This window comes from Zootoca vivipara, chromosome 7 (genome assembly GCF_963506605.1).
Source record: "Zootoca vivipara chromosome 7, rZooViv1.1, whole genome shotgun sequence".
Classification (NCBI taxonomy): domain Eukaryota; kingdom Metazoa; phylum Chordata; class Lepidosauria; order Squamata; family Lacertidae; genus Zootoca; species Zootoca vivipara.
In genome coordinates this window covers 39382053-39403986 of record NC_083282.1, presented here as the reverse complement: position 1 = coordinate 39403986, position 21934 = coordinate 39382053, and the positions used below count along the sequence as shown (strand labels likewise).

Sequence of the window (21934 nt, the reverse complement as noted above, 5' to 3'; positions counted from 1 at the left end):
AGTTCCCGGATGCTATCCCAGGGAGCCCTGCTGCCGTGGCCAAGAGCAGGGAATAGCTTCAGTGACGTTAATTTGGCGCGTCCGTCGTCTGTGTGGCGCTTCAGTCAACCGTTCTCTAAGCGGAAGTTTACTTTCTTACGGAGTCCCGGTAGAAAAGGGGGAGGAAGTAAGTGAGATGTGCCTCTGTTTTCTTTGTGCAATTTCGATATATTTTAAAACATATTTTGTTTTGTTTTGTTTGTTTGTTTTAAAAAATAGATATATAATTAAATATTTAATATATACAATATAGTGTTTTAAAATATCCAATATATAATGTTGTTGGCATCCGTCCCTCTCGAGAGACAATGGAAGAGCGCAAGCTCTCGGCCCCTCTCGGCCTCGCTTTCCTTCGCCTCGAGAGACAATGGAGTGCTCCTCCGGTGGTGAAGACAATACAGCACCAAAGTGACCTTCCCAGGGCGCAATTCTGAGGAGCGTTTATGGAGGCCCTGGGCTGCTCAGAAAACAAAACACAATCCCCCTCTCGGGCCTCGCTGATGTGGTCCAAAGGAAAGCAAAACAGTACATTTGACACTACAGGTGGCTGCAGGAGTTGACGGAAGGAGGTGTACAAGGCACCATCCAACCATCTTAGGAACTCCGCTCCTGATTTGTCCCGCAAGGCAGTGGACAGAAATTATTCCTCCAAGTTTGCTCCCAGCAGGAGGAATGTAGTTTGATTTCAGCACAAGCAATATGATAGTAGAGCAACTCTACTGCCAGATGGATGAAAAAACAATTAAGGTTTATTGGAACTTCTTAGAGTTTCCCATGTCTCTAAAGGTAAAGGGACCCCTGACCATTAGGTCCAGTCGTGACCGACTCTGGGGTTGCGCGCTCATCTCGCATTATTGGCCGAGGGAGCCAGCGTATAGCTTCCAGGTCATGTGGCCAGCATGACAAAGCCGCTTCTGGCAAACCAGAGCAGCACATGGAAACGCCGTTTACCTTCCCGCTATAGCGGTTCCTATTTATCTACTGTACTTGCATTTTGATGTGCTTTCGAACTGCTAGGTTGGCAGGAGCTGGGACCAAGCAATGGGAGCTCACCCCGTCACAGGGATTCGAACCGCCGACCTTCTGATCAGCAAGCCCTAGGCTCAGTGGTTTAGCCCACAGCGCCACCTGGGTCACCTGTCTCTACTGATTAGCAATAAATCTTTGAGTGAACCATGCAGATGAGAAATAAGTTTTGAAAACTATGTGATTGCTAATGGTCTTCTCTCTGAACTCTTAATTTCTCATTTTAGCACCTCAGAGGATCTCAGGGGCCCAAGGCACAGGTGGAGGAGGGAGTGTGCTGCTTGGAGAGTTCCAGGCCAGCACTTACCCTCATCTGCAGCAGAGATGGTGAACGTGGGGTTGTCTCGCGTGGACGAAGCGGTGGCAGCCAAGCACCCAGGGCTACAAGAATATACGGCCTGCCAGTCTTATGCATTCATGAAAGGCATGGGGGCATTTTTTGCAGTCTCTGGGATGGCTTTTGCTCTTCAAAAATTCATCCGGAAGATTCACTACCCGCTCCAGTGGAACATCCTGCTCTCCTTTGTTGCAGGTTCAGTTGCAAGCTATACAATGACTCGATGGGAGACACAGAAGTGTTCTGACTTATGGATCTTTCTGGAGAGCAAACAACCCAGTGTCCCAGATGTAGCCAAAGAGAAAGTGCCCCACTTGGACCCCCAGAAGGAGACAGAGGCCGGTGCAAAAAGGAACAAGTATGGAGATGTTATGGACTAGCCTGAAAATCCTGTTGCAGAAATGTAACGCCTTTGGCTCATGGAGTCAACCCATTAAATTCAGGGCGGGGGGGGTGGGTGGGGCGCAATGGATGGAGGCAAAGCAAATGATGCTACACAACTTTTCGAAGACACCTGAAGCAGCCCAGTATCAGGAAGTTTTCAATGTTTGGCATTTTTATTTCTGCTGGAAACCCAGCCAGATGGGCAGGGTATAAATAATAAAATGATGGTGATGATTATGATTTCTTCCACTATAACCCCACCCCTTAACATCCCCACTAGTTCTGATATGGCAATGATAAAGCTATAGTATTAGCAGTGAATGTCCAATTTCTTGTTGAATACGAGCCCAGTCTGCGACCTTCATGTGCTGGTTCTGTCAGCCTTGCAGTCAACAAACAGTGGTTGCTTCACCTGGCCTCATGGGTGGGCTGGCCCTGGTATATATTGTTGCATGCCACCCCAATCTCTGAGTGGTGCAGGGTCCAAAGGGTTTCCTTTTGGAAATGAGACACAGCAGAGACTGGTGTCTTTATGATATATGGTTTATTTACACATATATACAACCTGAGCCTATGATGGAGGGGCTCACAGCAGACCCCCCAAAAGGGTCTTCTCTCATAGCCACAGACTTGGGTTCAGACAGACATCAAACACTGCTCCCCCACCCACCTTGCTGTCTCTTCAGTTTACAGTTTCCTAGCTCCTCTTCTCTACACTCTGGCTTTATCTGTTGAAGGAGGGAAGGCCCGCCTTTTGCCAATCTAGCACAAGCAGCACTTTGATCCTTGGTCCTCTTAATGGCCCATTGCGCTAGCCTGGCTTAATTAGCTTTTAGCACTTGCTGCATCCAGGAATCAGAAGTGTCTAGCACTCAGCTTAACACACAAGCCTTGATTAAATTCTAACACCTGCTGGGTCCAGGGATTATAGAGGGCTGCGACCCACAAACTCATAAAAATATTATGGTTTGTATCCAATGCTAGTCCCACTCAGAGTAGACCTTCTGAAATGAATGAACATGACTAACTTGGGTCCACTAATTTAAATTGGTCTTCTCTGAGCAAAACTTAGCGATAACTATGCTTGTATGCATATGCTCCCATCCTCCCCCAAAAATCCTGTGGATGCTGATGATGTATTATAAATACAGCAAAATATACAGGCTTTTGGGAAGAAATATTTAGAAATGTTGGTGGCATTTTGAGTCATTTTTATTTTATGACAAAACAAGAATTATGCAGATAATTAAGATAAAAAATAATAAATTATTAGGGTTTAAATCTACAGCTGAAATTTTTAGGATTCAAATCTCCAGGTGAAATTGATTCCACTGAACTGAAACCTTTTGTATCTTTTGCTTCAACAGAGCAGAATTTCAACTAAGTCCATTACTAGTTGATCATTCAAGTGTCAGATACTATGAATTTAGACGGTTTTGCTGATGTGTCATTAAGAACTTTTGGCTTTCGCTGATGCTTCTTTTCATATCTTTTGGGTTTTCTTTTTTTCAATATGGGAAAGCCCCAATAAAGCAATATCCCACAGATGAAGAAATATATATCTGAGGAGGGAAAGACAGGTAAGCCAGTATTATAAATCTCAAATACAGAATGCTGAAGGCATCAAGTTCTAGAGCATCTTTGCTACTGTCTACACAATTTGTCCAGAATAAAAAAACTTAGAAAGGAGAGCAAAACCTGTAAACTTGCATTTGTCCTTGTTCTGAAGCACTTCTTAGTTTGTTGCAGTTTTGCAAGGTTTGTTAATGTGTTTTAATTGTACCAGATATATTGCAAAGGTCCATTTTTATTTTAATAGAACGTATTCAGATTTTAGATGTGGGCCCTCATGTATTCCAATTCTAATTACCGTGTTTCTCATATTTTAAGGCATCCCTACAAAATAAGGCATGGCACGATTTTCTGAAGCCTAAAAAATATAAGGCATCCCCCAAAAATAAGACATGCTGGACCCGGCATGAACCAGCAAAGGCAGCAGCCCGCTGGGCTGGGGTTTGCCTTCCTTGTGAGTCTGTTCTTTTACCTCTTGGCGTCGCTATCACTCACTCACGTCAGTCTCTCTTTCTCCTCCTCTCCTCCGCTTTGCGTCGGAGATCTAGGCTTCAGGGGCTTCTCCTCCAGCCGCGCTGCAGGCTATTGTTTCGCCCTGGTTCACCCCAGGGCTTTTAGGGGGTCGCTTAGCCTCGCGTTGCCCCTAGACCCCTTAGGCAGCAGCTTCGTGCACGGAGCTTTTCTCAGAGCTCCCGCAGAGCGCGTCCGATGCGAGCGCGAGGAAACCGGAAGTCGGCTCCCGCGCGCTTTGCGGAGCTCCAACGGAGCGGGAACCAGCGAAGGCAGCAGCCCGCTGCCGGCTTGGAGCTCGGCAAAGCGCGCGCTGCTGCCTTTGCCGGCTCGAGCTCCAAGCCGGCGGCGGCCTGTGCTTTTGCTGGTTCCCGCTAAGTCGGGGCTCAGCAAAGCGTGTGCTGCTGCCTTTGCTGAACCCCGACAGAGCAGGACTGAGCGGGAACCAGCAAAGGCAGCAGCCCGCCGCCGGCTTGGAGCTCGAGCCGGCAAAGGCAGCAGCGCGCGCTTTGCCGAGCTCCAAGCCGGCAGCGGGCTGCTGCCTTCGCTGGTTCCCGCTCCGTTGGAGCTTGGCAAAGCGCGCGGGAGCCGACTTCCGGTTTCCTCGCGCTCGCATCGGACGCGCTCTGCGGGAGCTCTGAGAAAAGCTCCGTGCACGAAGCTGCTGCCTAAGGGGTCTAGGGGCAACGCGAGGCTAAGCGACCCCCTAAAAGCCCTGGGGTGAACCAGGGCGAAACAATAGCCTGCAGCGCGGCTGGAGGAGAAGCCCCTGAAGCCTAGATCTCCGACGCAAAGTGGGAGGAGAGAGAGGAGGAGAAAGAGAGACTGACGTGAGTGAGTGATAGCGACGCCAAGAGGTAAAAGAACAGACTCACAAGGAAGGCAAACCCCAGCCCAGCGGGCTGCTGCCTTTGCTGGTTCCCGCTCAGTCGGGGCTCGGCAAAAAATAAGGCACCCCCGAAAATAAGCCATAGGCTTATTTTCTTGAGTTAAAATTAATATAAGACATGTCTTAAAATATGAGAAACACGGTATAATCTGTAGAAATATTCATCTGGTAACAAAAAAATGATCATATCCATGAAATGCACCCAGAAGGATACAGGTAAGCGCTGAAGCAAGCCTGTTAGCATACAGAGGCAGTCATGTTTAATTAGCTATAACGTAGAGAATTGTCAGATGTACTTTGTCTAAATGGGAGGGTGGGGAGTGATAAGTGGGTTTACAGCATTTTCACACACTTCACCAAGAATCATCACAAGATACTATGCAGTTTTGAGCAAAATTGAGAACCCAAGCACACTTAACATAGAATTCACTGCTTAAATTGAAGTGAGTTAGCAAGACCACCAACATAGGGCGTAACTTTTGAAATGCTTACCTTAGTTACTGTTCCTTTATTGCTCTTATTGTTACATTTTGTGGAAGTGCAGTAGTTGGCATAACAACATCCAGTTCAGGGGCATCAAAAAAGTATGCCTACATTATTGAGGAAGGTGAGAAGAAGGGACAATAGTATATTACGAATATCACAGGTTAACCTTTTTACTTTACTTTTTACCTTTGTTTTGCTTATGTGGGGGCAGGGAAGATGTAAGACAACCATTAGCTTTACTACTAGATTTTTAAAAGACGACTGAAATACCAACTATATTGATTTAGTGAACAAATGAAACAAAAACAGATTCTAACATCAATTACAGTAATTATATGAAAGGTACCAAAACTAACATTTCCCGTGTATTTACAAAAGCCAAAAGAGTTTACACTAGCAAGTGCTCAAGGCATGGGATTTAAACATGTTCAACATACTGCTTTTATACCCTACTCCAATATATTAGCCACTTAAAACAGGTGTTAAGCCAGTCACTGATAAGCATTTGTAGACATGACTTGGTACAGAAATCCCGTTTCTAGATATATTTACAGTAAGAACAACCACATTTACATATTTTATCTGCGAGGATTGCAGATTTTCTCCATGAATAAAGGTCTCCATAGGTAAAGCTTTTAACTGTTCATGAAAACTGACCTAAGAAAAAACTATTGAAAAATTAGAAAACAGCTATCATACCAAGCAACCAACAGCAAGCAAGGCATTGAGAAGTACCACAGTCACAATTGTAGCCACAGCAATCCTTCGGTTGTCATCTCTAACAGCAGGCCAAAATGTCATCACTAAGACAGATCCTGAAAGGCACAAAGCAAAAACCACCAAAACCCATCTGAGAGCTTTCTGCGGAATAATCCACAAGATCTGTAAATAAAAAGAAAGGAAATGCAGTTCTAGTTTTTGCTGGTTTGAATCAGAAAAAATCTTACAGAAACAGAATTTTCTGGATTTTAATGAGAAAATTAGTAAGAGCACCCACAAACGGTTTCTATATATAATGAATGTCTTGAACTCAATACTGAGTAAAGTTATAAACTGGCTGCTCTTCAAGACATAATCTAGAACTGCTGCCCCCAATGCAGTGCACGATAATGCATATTGGAATACTTGACATGTACAGTGGTACCTCGCAAGACGAATGCCCTGCAAGACGAATTTTTCGCAAGACAAATGCGTCTTGCGGTCTGATGGTGACTCGCAAGACAAATTCATTTTGCGAAAAATTCATCTTGCGAATCGCGGTTTCCCATAGGAATGCATTGAAATTTAATTAATGCGTTCCTATGGGCAAAAAAGAAATTTCAATGCATTCCTATGGGAAACCGCGATTCACAAGATGAATTTTTCGCAAAACGAATTGACTCGCGGAACAAATTAAATTCATCTTGCGAGGCACCACTTTAAATGGCACTTAGCTGTGTAGTGAACAGTAGGCAATGGCTATTTTCTGGAAAATATTCTGCATTGCTACTATCCAAAATCCACCTTCAATCCCTCCCTTCCCTGAACAAGTTAAGGTACTTATGATACACAATACACAAATTTTTTGTTTCACATGTCAACTAAGGGGGTCTCAAAAAAAGGATCTGTCAAAAAATTCCAACAGCATCTCAGATGGTACCCATGTTGAAGCAACAGCCCTACAGAAAAGTATTCTTCAGTGTAGCCACTTCAAACAGCATAGTGCATGGAATCCATGTGCATAACAGCTGGAGGGAACAGCGAGTAGAGAGAAGCATCCCTTCCTTAGTTTTGATTAAATTATGTATGCAAATTTCTGCAGTTAGGGCAAATCTCAGTGAATTTTTTTCCAGTATTTCCATAGTGAATTAAGCGGGCCATGCATGGATTTCTCACCTAAACTTCCCATGTAAAATTTCAGCAAGCTGCATTGATCTGTTTATATTATTTTTAAAAATCAAAACAATTTATTCAGCACTTCCTCAAGACTTTTCATATACTCAGGAATTCTTTATGGAGGATGGATGGCGGCTAACAGATTGAGGTTGAATCCTGACAAGACAGAAGTACTGTTTGTGGGGGACAGGAGGCGGGCAGGTGTGGAGGATTCCCTGGTTCTGAATGGGGTAACTGTGCCCCTGAAAGACCAGGTGCGCAGCCTGGGAGTCATTTTGGACTCACAGCTGTCCATGGAGGAGCAGGTCAATTCTGTGTCCAGGGCAGCTGTCTATCAGCTCCATCTGGTACGCAGGCTGAGACCCTACCTGCCTGCAGACTGTCTTGCCAGAGTGGTGCATGCTCGGGTTATCTCCCGCTTGGACTACTGCAATGCGCGCTATGTGGGGCTACCCTTGAAGGTGACTCGGAAACTACAACTAATCCAGAATGCGGCAGCTAGACTGGTGACTGGGAGCGGCCGCCAAGACCACATAACACTGGTCTTGAAAGATCTACATTGGCTCCCAGTACGTTTCCGAGCACAATTCAAAGTGTTGGTGCTGACCTTTAAAGCCCTAAATGGCCTCGGTCCAGTATTCCTGAAGGAGCGTCTACACCTCCATCATTCTGCCCGGACACTGAGGTCCAGCACCGAGGGCCTTCTGGCGGTTCCCTCGTTGCGAGAAGCCAAGTTGCAGGGAACTAGGCAGAGGGCCTTCTCGGTGGCGGCGCCTGCCCTGTGGAACGCCCTCCCAACAGATGTCAAAAAGGAAAACTACCAGACTTTTAGAAGACATCTGAAGGCAGCCCTGTTCAGGGAGGCTTTTAATGTTTAATAGATTATCGTGTTGTAATTTTCTGTTGGAAGCCGCCCAGAGTGGCTGGGGAGACCCGGCCAGATGGGCGGGGTATAAATAATTATTTAATTTATTTATTTATTTATTTATTATATTGAACTTACCGCTGTTGGAATATAAATGAAAAGTGAATAGCCGTAAACGCACACAATCTCAAGAAATGAGTAGGATACAATGTTCACAACTTTACTGTTTCTCCACATAAGAAATCCCCAGAGAGCTAGAGGAACTAGCCAGGCATATGCATAGATGGCTGTAGCAGCTATGGACACTGTAAAGAGATTTATTTCAGCATTCAGAATCACAGCAAAATAATCAAGGTTATGACATCATAGGATGTAAATTAAAACTACATAACAGTTAGCTGCATTAGAGTGTGTTTGATTGATAATCATCTGGCAGCAGTTAACCTTTTGAAATCAGGTCTCACAGGCTGCCCTGGGCTGCATATTGACACACCTTAAAATATGCCTCTGTTATCTCTGTCACTCAGTAAGAGTGAACACTGAATTAGGCTGCCAATGTTACTGAGCCTCTAAAAGACAACTCCCATACACTGATACATGCATTCTCCTGTGGTCACCCAGTTCTGCCTGGCTGCTCCCTAAGCCATTCCTGTGTTCACTTGCCTAAGCTCTCGGTCTAGGTCAGGCAATATTATACACACCATATCTACAGCCCCTTCCTTTCTTCTAGTTTGGTGAGGAACTTAGTATCTTGAACTGCCATGTACTTTGGAACAAAACCCATGTCTCCTTTTATATGGTGGTCAATTGTATCTTAAATTTTTTCTTCTGTTATCTTGGCTAGAACAGTGAACCACCGGGAACTCAAATGTTATTTGGAATACAGTTTTCAACACAAACCTTTTCGGAATTCAGGCACATAATGGAAATCAGGTTTGCCCAGATGGATGAAAAATTTCGAAAGGTTGCCACTGATAGCAATGGCAAAGACTAATGTGGCACATATCCAAAAGGGACCTTAATGGAAACAAAAGCAAAAGATCATTTATTCTGACTGACCCAGTGGGGGGGCATTAAGTTATTTCATGACCATTTTAGCATTTGCACGTACCATAAAGATCTGGATTACTTCGAATATACAGTCTTACAAAGTTTTTCCCTGGTACCGGAAAAACAGAACCTTTGATTCTGTCGAGGACCTAATAAAAGTAATACAAAATATTTGACTGAAGATAAATGATTTTAATTAAATTATTAAATTATTGTGACATCTGAACTAGATAATTGCTTTGAGTGTTTGAAATGGCACAGTTGTCTGGCTATCCCCTCTATATTTTCTTCTTGCCTCAGTTGTAAGAATGGTTTGCTTATCCCTCCTCCCCACCTACTTCTTATATTGCTGCATAACATCATCCTATTATTTCCATAGTTAACATCCACAGTTAAGCTGCCATTTACATTTGATGACTCAGCACACACTAGTAAAGGGTGCAAGCATGCAACACTTTGAATAACAGGTTGCATTTGTGGACAGAACTCCAGAGACTGAAGTGCACAGCAAACTCTGCTGATAAGAATTATAATAGTGCTACAAAAGTAGTAATCACACATGCATTATCGGTATTGACAATTTCAAGTGGCAGGGAGAGGCAACAGGCCAGATACATTTTCAAAAAGAATGACTCATTTGTATACATTTTTTGTTTGAATATGGAAACATGATGAACTCTGAACAGCTGCAGATAGTACTATGTACTACCAGCTCTGCCAAACTGTTATGCACAAAAAAGCAAGCTGAAGATCACTCGTGCATGGTGCCTTAATAGAGACATTACTGCAGATTACAAACCTGGTATGTATCGACATCAAAAAATGTTTGGTAATACTCAAATGTCCAGAACGGGGCACTTTTCTTCTGTCCGGCAAGCAACTGGAATATAAGATTTTAGAAGAAGAGAAAAAGATTGCTAATTCTGTATTAGGGTGTCATTTTAACAGGCAGGTCTTTTTAACTCACAGGAATTGCAAATATCTTTGAGCAAAGTGTGGAAAGACATTTCAACTTGAAAGAATTTTTTTTTCAACAAAATGTATGCCAAATATATTATTGTTACCACCCTGCTAATTCTCCAAGTCCACCTTTCTGAAACAGTGTGTGTGGTATTGTCAAGCCACTGGCCACAAGTTCAGACAACCTGGTACCCCATGTCCTTCATTCAACTCTAGCCACTCCACTCAGGAAGCATCTATTTCAACACTGCCTGTTATATGTGCTATATAGAATCTCTTCCAATTTACAGTCCTGTGGGAAAGCCACACACAGCACTCCAGAGGATTCACACTCCTCTGGTCAAAGTGGGGAAAGTATTGCCACTGAACAAATCTCCCAGTGGCTAGAAAGAAAGAAAGAAGTCTTATTGCAGAGTAATTCAATAAAAGGGTACCAACAAGCCACGTAGAACAGTTTTCACAGGGAATATCCTGAAGTAAATTATTTTTCTTCAATATCTGCTTACATAGACAAGTGCCCCGAACCATTAATGCAGTGCTTACCACCTGAGATTGTAATAAGTACGAGAGCACTTTCACAAACCAGCTCAGAGCTAACAGAGAAAACAGCATGCATAATGATAACAAAAAAAGCTCTCCTATCCCCATTTCAACCTACGCCCCATGAGATATCTTCCAATACTGTGCCTACTTCTCTAGGAAGGCTAGGAACCCATCCAACACCCTGTCTGGGGTATTAAACTTCTCAGGAATACAATCTTTTTGCTACAAAGCAGCCTGGCTAAGGACTATCCTATGTTTTCTCCTTCTCACAGATAACTACCCCGAGTGGCTTCTGCTGCTATTTACACACAACATATTCAATTTATTGAAAGTAGCTGTTGTACTAATTAAAAGCTTGAGAAAGAAAATCAGTTTGTCAGAAAATGTCTTTACATTGTCCTCTAACCTCAGTCTTATCAGAATCATCTGTCCCCAATAGCTCATCATCCTCCTCTCTCCCAGAATCTTGCAGATGTCCATGCTTTGTTTTTTGTTTCTCAGCTGGTTCATCAATGCTTATTGTGACAGCATCCGGATTTGCTGCCAACAGATTGGCTGCATCATCAAATTCTGAAAAACAAATCATTCCAATAAACTTTAGATTTTCACATTGCTAACTGTCAGGGCATGCAACTGTATGAAATTAGTAGGGCTATCCCATCATTATGGTGCAAAGCTTGTGTTGGTGCCCATTTAAAAAGATTTTGTTTTATTTTTTCGAGTAAGATGTGCTGCTGGTCTACCTCTTGCACACTAGCTGATGACAGACCTGAATCTACACCAGGCATCCCCAAACTGCGGCCCTCCAGATGTTTTGGCCTACAACTCCCATCAGCCCTAGCTAACAGGACCAGTGGTCAGGGATGATGGGAATTGTAGTCCAAAACATCTGGAGGGCCGAAGTTTGGGGATGCCTGATCTACACCCTAGGGTTGAGTTCACTAGACAGGAGCAGCACAGAAACAAATCAATAGGTGCAGGAGACAAATTAATACAAATGTTATAAACCCCCACACATTTTAAGTAATTAGAACAGCCGTAGACTGCCAGAACAGAAACAGTTCACATCTACAGCAATTTTCACCGATGGCAAGCTCCAAAAGGAGTCACACCTCCTATTTGTCTGCTGTAACTGTTGGCTTTCTATACATTTGAACCAGTGGCATACTACCTAACTGGAGGAACTGTATCTGGGCTTTCAGTCCTAATTAGAATAAGCACCTAGCAAATTGGCAGAACTTTAAGCTATTACTTAATGCACTCTTCATGTGCAAAATGCTCTATCACTTTCCCCATAATATTCCCATTATGTGGAGACAACTGAGCTCAGTTCCATAACTGATAAACACTGCTTTTAAAACAATCAGCAGTAATGTTGCGCTCACAAGACTGTGCATTATGAAACATGGATTAATTATATAAGTGGTATTAATGCAATAGCCCCATGCACATACTGTGGAACAATTCAGAGACTTTAAGTGTAATTTTTATAAGTTACCATGAAACTTTAGGTCATCCACAGTTGCCATTCATGCACCAATGTCCCAGCGAAGTGCTCAGAAGTGAAAAATAGCTGGAAAAACATGAAGCAGATTAAATACAATTTCAAATTTAAAATGGAACTCTATTATTCACATATTGACAAAACTGAATCACAGAACTCTGGAATCTACGAAACATCCTGGAAATCTGAAGAAACTGCCAACAGGATTAGTCCACTTCATCCAGATTGCTACAAGCAATAAGGAGAATGGTATAAATACAGATATAATGGGCAGAATTATTATTATTTACTAAATTTCTATACCGCACTTCATCCGAGGATCACAAATAAACAGCTCAGGAAGACTATAACAGGGGAAAAGGAAAGAAATCCCTCCTTACTACAGCTTTTTTAATAGAAACATACAAGCCAACTGACCTGGGTGTAAATACCTTTCTGGCAATTAATATAATAAACTAGAGTACAAAAAGCAAACTCAAAAGTCTACCGTAAGGCCTGAATCACACAAACAAAAAAGCAAGCTGATCTCTGCTAGAAATCCAAATGTGATTCCTAATCTTTTTTAAATAATATATTAGTCATCTCTGCCTTGTGCAAGGCAACAAAAAGTCACAAACACACAGGATGAAGGCTGCACTGTATCTGTGAGCATGTCAAATGCCCCACAAATCTGCACCACTGCCAACGATTCTCTTTGGTGATTTACTGCGGTATGGTGAAAAGCTGCCAGATCCATACAGCGACGGTTGCCCTGGATGGCTGTCTTACTACGGTATGTGGTCATTAGCCCCCAATCTCTTTCCTAGTGCTCTTGCTGCTTCTTACACTACATACACAAAATATAGGGGCACTTCCTCAGAAGCAGTTTCATGCTGCTTTATCATTCAAGTTCTAAGGTTCCTGACGGAATATCCTACTGGAAATCTGTAGTGGTCAAGATATGGGAAAGCAGGCAGGTAGGTATTCTGGCTACTGCAGTCTTCCATCAGGGAAGGAGAGAACTATCCAGTGCCTAACAGCCGCCACCACCACCACCCCAAAAAAAGCAGAAAAAACCCAACCCTGAAGTGCTTTTGGGGGACTCAGGAAGCTAACTTCCAAGCTTTTATTATATGGAGACTGAAATCGTAGCAAGAGACAAGCCTTGATGTAACCAGCAGCCTTGCGCAAAACCCAAAACCACTTCCCAGTCCCAAAACCACTTCCCAGTTCCATTCAGCCCAAAACCACTTCCCAGTTCCATGCAAATCACCGCCGCTGTCTGAAGCCTCCACTTCCATATTTAATGCCATAAACACGGCTGCGGGGGAGAAAACCCACCCTAGTTGGCACTGCTAAGGCGGTTAAAGGACACGAAGGAGGGAACCATGATCTGCATTAAGAGATGCCTCTGATGGCGGGAAGAGAGGGGCAACAGCCATCGCTTCCCTTCCCTGCGGTCCTATTTAGGCGCAATGAATAAGCCCCCGGCTGCATCATTCGAACGTGGCGTCTGCGCGCCAGGGAGCCGGCAAGTGGGTGGTGTTCCTCCACCCGCGCAGGCACGGGTCTCTCTCTTTTTCCCTTCCCCCTAACGTGTGAAGCCTCCCTTTGGGCCAGGCCGCAGGGTGGGCCCTCTTCCACCCATCCACTGCCCGAGGCGCCGCCGCGGCCACTACCTCCCGGTGCCAAAGAAGAGACGCTACGTACCGAGGGCCTGTGTTGCCGGAAACGGCAAGGGCTCGGCGGCGGCCTTAACTTCTCTCCTCCTTAAAGAGACAGGGCGCCCTTTAAGAGGCCCGAGCCAACCGGCGCATCTCTCTGTCGCTCTCCTGTGCCCTCCCTTTAAAGAGAAAGCGAGCAGCGCCTCCAGTTGGCACGGGGCGCCTTATAAAGCCCAGCAGATTTATCGCGGTAGGTGAGATTAGGTGTGCGGAAGCTTGTGCCGCAATAAATGTGACAACCTTCCAAGCTTCCGCACTGCTTTTTGCAGAGCTGCCTGTAAAGGACAAACTGCAGTCCTGTGCATGCTCCCTTCGGAGTAAGTAAGCTCCAAGGGCTGGCTGCCTGCAGGTTATTGAACTTGTTACTCATTCAAACAGCCTCTTTCCCTCCTTCTCGCACGATGATTTCAAGACAAACAAACAAAAATCCTTCCAGTAGCACCTTAGAGACCAACTAAGTTTGTCATAGGTATGAGACAGACCTATGACAAACTTAGTTGGTCTCTAAGGTGCTACTGGAAGGATGATTTCAAGAACCCGGTTCTCTGCTCCGATGAGCCGCGCAGCAGTACCGCCTTCACACGACCCTCCTTAATGATCTCGCTAGGAAGCTTTCAGCCCATGTAGGCGGAGCAAACTGTTACATCCTCCCTTAAAGTGATGAAGAAACGCTCCCTCCAAAAGAGATGTGTGGGAATTGAGTAGGGGGACGCCGATAAACAGGTTTGTTTTCTTCCCGACAGCTCCCTAGTCTTTCACAACCGTGTTGTTCAGAGACTCAATACAGTAGACCAAACCTGTTACTTAATCTTTATGCTTATTGGATTGCCCAGCTGTAAAAAAACAACAACAACCAGAAGTCCTCAGCTGCCACACAGCCTCAAGCATTTTGCTTTCATATGTGAAATGGGAACAGTGGCTGTTGTGAGAGCAAGTGCAGCAGCGTACATGCACAATACAAATAGCAATAGGATATTAAAGGGAGATGGGAATTATCCATACAGCTGGTATGCACAAGGGCCACACTTACTTTTCTAAAGAAGTCAAGTTGCGGGGGGGGGGGGTTGTGTCAGGAATTCTGATTAAAAAACAAACAAAAAATTAAATTCCTGTTCATATTCCTCAGTTCAAACAAATTAGATCATTCTAAAATGTGATCCAGCAGTACAGTAATAATTGGTGCACGAAAATACTATTGGAACAAGTACAAACCCTACAGCACAGCAGAAGGGATACACCCTTGATTCCTGGAAACTGCAAACTATTTATTCTGATTAACATTTCACTTACCGTAACCTTTAGAATGGCAGTTGGCAGTTGATGAGCCAATAGCAGAAGTCTTGCATATGCATGTTCAAAAGCTAAGCTATTTCATCTACCTTTCCCCCTCTTTCCCGCTTTCTCTACTTTGCACAACACAGCAGTCTCTCATTCTGGCAAGATGTTCAAAATCAGGACACTTGTGCAAAAGTTCTGGATTCTCTTTGAAGTGTGCTTCTTTACGGCTATTGGTAAAATCTGCTTGATCTTATTCCCAGCTACCGTGAAGAGATACATTTTGAAACAAGGGGGAAAGAGCAGTATGGCAAGAAACCCCAATTTCAACTATGAAAACTGGGGTCCAACTTTCTTCAGTCTCCAGTACTTACTCTTTGTCTTGAAAGTCAGATGGCAAAGGCTAGAAGACGAGGCGTCTCAAGGCTGTCCTGCTCCTAACACCCCTCTAGTAGATTTTAGAGGGGAAATACGTCACATACTGGACTTCATGCAAGGTAAGTTGAAGATTTTTAAAGGTCTCCTGGTATTTGTTAACACAAACGGCAGTTTGGCAACTCATTTCAAAACATGGTTCCTGATTCTGTACTGTTAGCTTATCATGAATCATGGTTTGACAATTTAGACACCACATTAAACAATAATTAAGTGGGTGGGTGTGCAGCCTGAATTGAGCCAGAACATATTTAAAAAATTGGGGAAGGTTACAAAAGGCACAAAACAACTCAGACCAGATATAACTATCTGGAATTAACTGTGAACAAATTGGGTGGTGAAATGGCAAGGTCTCTCCTTCATGTGCATATTAATGACTTGAGAAGAACTCCAGTAAGTAAGCAGCAGATCTCAGACTCTCTTCTCCCTGGGCAGATCCAGACCATACGTTCAAAGCACATGACTTCCCTCAAAGAATTATGGGAACTGGTCAGGATGTAAGGAATTGTAGTTCTGGCAAGAGGGAGGAGAGAAAACGGCAGTTTCTGGTAACCATATGCTTTGAAAATGCATTTAATTTGTTTTAAGCGCATGATGTAGGTCTAGAAAAGAGTGATTACTAAAGCTCCAGGTTGCCCAAAGGTACTGTCAGGATAAAGAACGAACAGAAAACGCACTTTGCTCTCTCTTACAACATACTCTTAAATCATTAAGCTGCACTTTCTAATAAGTAACTGGACTGTCTTTAAAATGCACAGAAACGTGAAAGCATGCATGTGCACACACTCAAAACTTACACTGTATGGCCTGCGCATTCTTGGTTGTCGAGTATGACTGAGGCAAAATGTGTTTTGGAATAAGAACCAAAGAAAGATATTTCATACTGTCATGAAAGGGTGATACCATGAAGATCGTAATGGCTAGCTCAGTCAGTAGAGCATGAGACGTTTAATCTCAGGGTCATGGGTTCAAGCCCCACGTTGCTGAAAAGATTCCTGCATTGCTGGGGTTGGACTAGATGACCCTCATGGTCCTTTCCAACTCTTCCGTTATATGATTCTATGAGGTTGCGGGTGGCCCATTTGAAATGCAATATAAATGGAAGCATCCTTAGCATACTGGAAAGTGTATGTGTGGAATCCGGCATAGAGCTAAGGCAATTGTTCCATCTCCTTCTCCTCCCTCTCCCCCATTCAATGCATTCTATGGGTTTCCCTAACCCAATGGGACAGATTGAGGAGGGTGCAGGTGTGCACAGAGGAGCAGAGGAAGTTCCATTGTCCAAGCAGAAATCCTTGCTGTAATGGGATACATTATTAGAATACCATCCTGCTTGTCTCCCAAGGTTTGAGTTCCCATAGGATCAAATATTAGATGTCCTGCGTACAAGGAATGTGGCAGAACTCTTGACTTACTTTTTAAGGAAACCACTAGAATTATAGTAAGTTTCATTACACTTTGAAGACTGCTTATGTCTGTTGCAGAAAATAGGCCTTTGGTCGTGGCATTTGGAAGCTGTACCTGACCTTCATTTATGTTCAAATTTGGCAAATTCAAGAAGCTCATCGAAGACTTCAGATTTGCAGCAGATTTCCTTATAATCTACATTGAAGAAGCTCATGCCTCAGGTAAAGCAAGGTTACTATGGGTAATTTCTACACACATTCACACATCCCTCTCTATCCAGTCAAGCAAAAACACTCAAGGAGGGTACAAATCAGGGCTAGTGAGGAGCCTGGCTGAGGAGGGTGTATCACTTGGGGATAGTTTTAAGGATAAGGCCTGGAAGGCCACATTTCCCCCCCACCCCTGGGCCTCAGGTGCCCCATTACTGTCATAGCACATAGATAGTAACTAAACTACTATAGCGTATTTTAAATTCAGGAGCAGGAAACAAGTGAGTCTCCAGATGTTGTTGAATTCCTACTCCCATCAGCCATAGCCAGCATGGTCAATGGTCAGGGATGATGGGAGTTGTAGTCCAACAATATCTGGAAGGTCACAGATTTCCCCATATCTGTTTTAATTGTTAATTTCTTAAAAGGGATTAGAAGATGCAAGAAAGTGCTTGTATGCATCTAAATATGTTAACCTTTTGGTCTCAGTATTGAAAATCAAAACAAATGCTTCAAAAACTAGGGTGCTTGGTTAGCCACATCAATTTTAAAAATGAGGACTTAAATACTTTGGGTGGTATTCAACTAAGTTTCACTGAGAATGCACCCATTGAAATTAATAAACATGGCAAAGTTAGGTTCAATAATTTTAATAGATCTACTCTGAATAAAACTTAAATTGAATACCACCTTTTGCCAAGTTTGCCTCATTTATAAATCAGTAAAAACTGTGGATTAAAATATAAATTTTATTATCCAACTTAATACTCCGACATACAATTCTACAATTCTGAGGGATATTAATAAATGTTGCTATGGCTAGATGCTATATGATTAGCCTAATCATGCTGTTTGCTTTAGATGGATGGGCTTTTAAGAACAATGTTGCAATTAAAAGTCATCAAACCCTCCAAGAGCGTATCCAGGCTGCACAGGTCCTACTGAAAGAGAATCCCTCGTGTCCAGTGGTTGTAGACACAATGGAGAACCTAAGCAGTTCCAAGTATGCAGCTCTACCAGAAAGGCTTTATGTCCTTCAAAAGGGAAATATTGTCTACAAGGTAATAAAAATGTTATTAGTTTGGTAGGGCCCTTGCAATCAGCACAGCGTGTATCACAACATGATAGTTGGTCTGGGTAGCCTGAGTGCCTTAGATCATATTATTAAGAAAAAGTACAGAATAATTCCTATCCTGGTGTGGGTCAACCAAGAACCTTCTCATGAAAGTGGAGACTATGTCCATGGCATTGTCTTCTTTTAGAGTTAACTTGGAATCCGCCTTGACTAAGCAGGCCTCCTGAATTTACCTATCTGTTTCTAAATGTCATTAACTTTACCAAGATTTGATCCTATAAGAACTGCAACTTGAATCTCTTTAAAGAGAAAGGGATACAGTAGTCTACTGTAGGGGCAACCAGCGTGGTGCCTTCGAGAAAAGACTCCAGGAGTTTTACTCCAGCAGTTTTAGTCCAACAAAATCTGGAGGGCACCCTGTTAGCTACCCTGGCAACTACATTGTGTTTCTCTCTTGTACTTGTATAATTGCAAAATATGCATTACATGTAAATATGTGCAAGAAAATGTGTTAAGGAAATCAGGTTTGGAGGGTTGCCATTCTGAGCTGAGCAGACTAGAGATAAAGGGGTGTTTAACCCTCTTCCAGCTTAAGGTTTCCAAACCTACCTCCTTTCCCCCTTGCCCTGTGGGATTCCATGTACTTATTTGTAAGGGTGAACAAGCACCTGGGACCTTGTGGGAGAAAAAGCAGTTTGGGAGTGACTTGAAACCGAAGGAAATGCACGACGGCGATGTGTCGGCTTATCTGTTCAGAACAACCACCATCCAATCTGCTTTTCTTAACAGAAAAACACAGCATGCATTTATTTAGTTCCTTGAATTTATTTCTCACCCTTTCTCCCAGTGTAATCACTTGTGTAATTTTGCCTCTCATCTCACATGAGATGGAAAACAATAACTTAGTTGGGAGATATAGTATTTGTATAATTGCAAACCATTTTGAATTCTATTTTTGACATCTAATTGTTAAATGATTAGCTGATGCCAATATTGTCTCACTAAATACTTTTAATGAAGATGAGGAATATCCGTAATTAATTGCATCACTTTTGTACAACCTGCATCCTCCTCCCTAGAAATCGCTCAGAGACATAATGGTGTTTCTTCTTTTACAGGGTGGAGTGGGACCCTGGAATTATCACCCAGAAGAAGTACGTGAAGTCTTGGAAAAACTGCTAAATTAGAACTATAAAACAATGCATGGTAGGTGGCTCCCTATGAAGGGATTGCCACATTAAACAGCCTGTATGCCGGGGGTGGGAGAACCTTGGCCAGTAAGTCCCTCCCAAACATTAGCTATTCAGCTGGAAACAGCTAAGATGAAAGAAGGTTTTTGGATTGTGCAAAGTGCACACTTGCAACTGCTTCCTCTGCTAGAATGGACTATTCTTCAGGAGATCAGATGATCTTTCTCAGTCAAAACAGAGCGGTGGCATGGGCAGCATGTCTAATGTTTGGAATGTTTATTCGAGAAGGTTCTAGCAAATTTCTGAATGGAGATATTGTAATGGTTTGTTAGTCTTGTTTCTATTAATATTTGTCTATGATGGTCATAGCTTAAAACATGGGGCTGTGACCTGATTTACAAAAAAAAAATATTTACAGAAACAATATACTAAACTATTATGATCAAACTGTCTCATTACCATCTTTACAGGCTTGTTTTTAAGTATCATTGTTTGATATTGTGGTTGTCAAAAGGAGCAAAGGAGAAATACCAACTGCAGAATGCTGGATGGCGGTGGTTGCATTGGTGAAAGATGAAGGCTTATTCCATAATAGATCACTTAAAGTTCTCTGTTTCTAAGGCTGTATTGGATAGATAATATGCAGGAGAGATTTTGATGCAAGAAGATTCCTGAATATTCATCCAACTCAGACCATTGCTAGAGCAAATGCCTTGGAAGGAATACTGCAGTTTTAGGTGGATCTGTCCAACTAGCAATGTTAGTCTACTAGTTAGTTGCTAGTGTGCAATTATTGCACACTATTTGTTGTTGTTAACACTACCTATGAATCTGTCTTCTTAAGAGGACCAAATGATATTCTAAGCATTCCCAAGTATACAAATGTACCGTGAGATTATTTTACATTTGGCTTAAAACAAACAAACCAGGAACCCCATGCCATATAGCATGCTTGGTTGAACATGCTGCAATAGCCTGATAGGACCTGGACAACAATATGTCGAGGGTCACATGTTCTCCACCCTTGCCATATTTACCAAAATACACTTGAAATTCTTCCCAGTTTCAAAAGCAGAATGGCATGTGATGGGAAATGCTACTCTTTGAGAAACCGCAAGCTCAAAGGCCCTTTGGGTACCTGAGACTAGTCAAATGGTCCTTTTGATCCTAGCCATTGCTTATCTGGGTCTTGCTCGGCCTACATGTGCATCACACCCAACCATGATGATATGTTCTGTGCATACAGTAGAACAGTCATGATGGACTAAAATGGACATTGTACCATGTCTGGCTTTTTCCTGTGAAAGCTGCTTGAATCTGAGTGCACATTTTTGCTGTTTTCAATCAAGGCTTCCAGTGACTTGGCATTCTGCAGAGTGGCAGAAAAGCAACCATATTGCCTAAACAAAGTGAGAGCATAACATGTTTTGGCAAACTGATGCTGGAAGTGTGTCAGAGGTCCCTTCATGAAAAACCACTTGTACAACAGGGCCTCGTTTGATCATCTTTCTTCCTTCTCCCATATGGATTATGGTAATACATGGTCCATGTTTATGGGAGTCTGTCCATACAAACAGTAAAACTGAAAGGAAAAAAAAATTAATGGAAAGATCCAGCCCCATAGTCCCCTTGCTGATTGATATAAAAGGCATGCTCAGTTCTTCTCCATCTTTTATTTGGGGAGGGGGATGTTGCACAGTTTATGGTTTTATCCTTTCCTGCTGCTTTCCACCTTGCTTCGCAATCTGGTCTACAGCTGTATGTTTGGGAACTATGAATTTCATTGCTGTAATATGCTAGGAACGTAGAATTATTTACAACAGATCGACTGGAGGGAGATAGCTGTTATGTTATTCACTTGGATTGATTGCTTTGTCAGTGCATGCCATTTGTTATTCAATATGCAAATCATATCCAATTGCTAAATATTTAATCATATTTTGTATTCATTACTATATATTCTATTTTCTGTATGCATTCTGTATCATTTATAATTCTATTTCACATTACCTCCAATTTTTCATCTCTATTATTGTTTATATATCAATAAACTAAGTAATTAGTTTCAGTTACATTCAGCAGTTTGTGTTTTTTCTTGGGTGTTTATAATTTACTCCCTGTTCCCATGGGTTGCTATCCTGAGCAAAATCAAACCTTGACTGGCATGGTGTGTTCTGGTGTTGATTTGATCTTTCTGTCAAGAAGCTTGAACTTCACATACTCATAAAAGGGGATATCAAAACTGTCAGGGATACCTCTGAAACAGAGAGCTAAACGTTTTTACACAAGTGGTTCACTCCACTTTGAATGCTCTGACAGTACTGTAAAATTTCTTTGTGTCGGAAGACCTCTTGATGCATAACAGTGGCTAAAACTCCAGAACTGAAGTGGCCAAAATGCGAGGAATATTTAGAACAGTCTCAAATTAATGGAGGTTGTCAGGAACGTCCCTCAAATGGGGTCAGGACATGAGTGAATAGGAGTATTCCATTTATAAACTTAGATTAGGGAAGTGGTGAGTTCTAGTGGAATAGAGGTATCATATTTTAACAGAATTTACCAACAGGAAAAAATCTGTGACAAAACTACACAAAAGACAC

At 42.7% G+C, this 21934-nt stretch overlaps 3 protein-coding genes across 6 annotated transcripts; 2 read left to right on the top strand and 1 right to left on the bottom strand.

The window, feature by feature from the left end:
- The first annotated feature begins 109 nt into the window (after nucleotides 1-109).
- TMEM141 (transmembrane protein 141) lies at nucleotides 110-1782 on the top strand. The gene is made up of 2 exons (XM_035122821.2): nucleotides 110-166; nucleotides 1293-1782. Exon 2 carries the CDS (start codon nucleotides 1390-1392, stop codon nucleotides 1780-1782), a length of 393 nt encoding a protein of 130 aa, XP_034978712.1. The 5' UTR covers nucleotides 110-166; nucleotides 1293-1389.
- Nucleotides 1518-15525, bottom strand: YIPF1 (Yip1 domain family member 1). 4 transcript variants are annotated; one of them, XM_035122818.2, is made up of 10 exons: nucleotides 15393-15525; nucleotides 12035-12109; nucleotides 10943-11106; nucleotides 9833-9913; nucleotides 9095-9182; nucleotides 8884-9000; nucleotides 8122-8288; nucleotides 5943-6125; nucleotides 5250-5347; nucleotides 1518-3348 (listed from the first exon to the last, which is right to left on the bottom strand). In XM_035122818.2, exons 2-9 carry the CDS (start codon nucleotides 12063-12065, stop codon nucleotides 5255-5257), a joined length of 924 nt encoding a protein of 307 aa, XP_034978709.1. In that variant the 5' UTR covers nucleotides 12066-12109; nucleotides 15393-15525; the 3' UTR covers nucleotides 1518-3348; nucleotides 5250-5254. The 4 variants fall into 4 exon arrangements, with proteins under 4 accessions (XP_034978709.1, XP_034978707.1, XP_034978708.1 ...); XM_035122816.2 differs by lacking the exon at nucleotides 15393-15525 and adding an exon at nucleotides 13730-14140; XM_035122817.2 differs by lacking the exon at nucleotides 15393-15525 and adding an exon at nucleotides 13361-13702.
- Nucleotides 15077-21436, top strand: DIO1 (iodothyronine deiodinase 1). Its single transcript, XM_035122820.2, has 4 exons — nucleotides 15077-15515; nucleotides 16938-17081; nucleotides 17931-18130; nucleotides 19263-21436. Exons 1-4 carry the CDS (start codon nucleotides 15185-15187, stop codon nucleotides 19329-19331), a joined length of 744 nt encoding a protein of 247 aa, XP_034978711.1. The 5' UTR covers nucleotides 15077-15184; the 3' UTR covers nucleotides 19332-21436.
- The last annotated feature ends 498 nt before the right edge of the window (nucleotides 21437-21934 follow it).

Excerpts from the sequence above, each read along its gene's own strand:
- TMEM141 (XM_035122821.2), top strand. The coding sequence starts at position 1,390 with ATGGTGAACGTGGGGTTGTCTCGCGTGGACGAAGCGGTGGCAGCCAAG.
- YIPF1 (XM_035122818.2), bottom strand. The coding sequence starts at position 12,065 with ATGGCAACTGTGGATGACCTAAAGTTTCATG. Across the intron at positions 9,914-10,942 it reads ATGATTCTGATAAGACTGAG|TTGCTTGCCGGACAGAAGAA; the intron begins GTTAGAGGACAA and ends CTTATATTCCAG. Across the intron at positions 9,001-9,094 it reads AAGTAATCCAGATCTTTATG|GTCCCTTTTGGATATGTGCC; the intron begins GTACGTGCAAAT and ends GTTTCCATTAAG.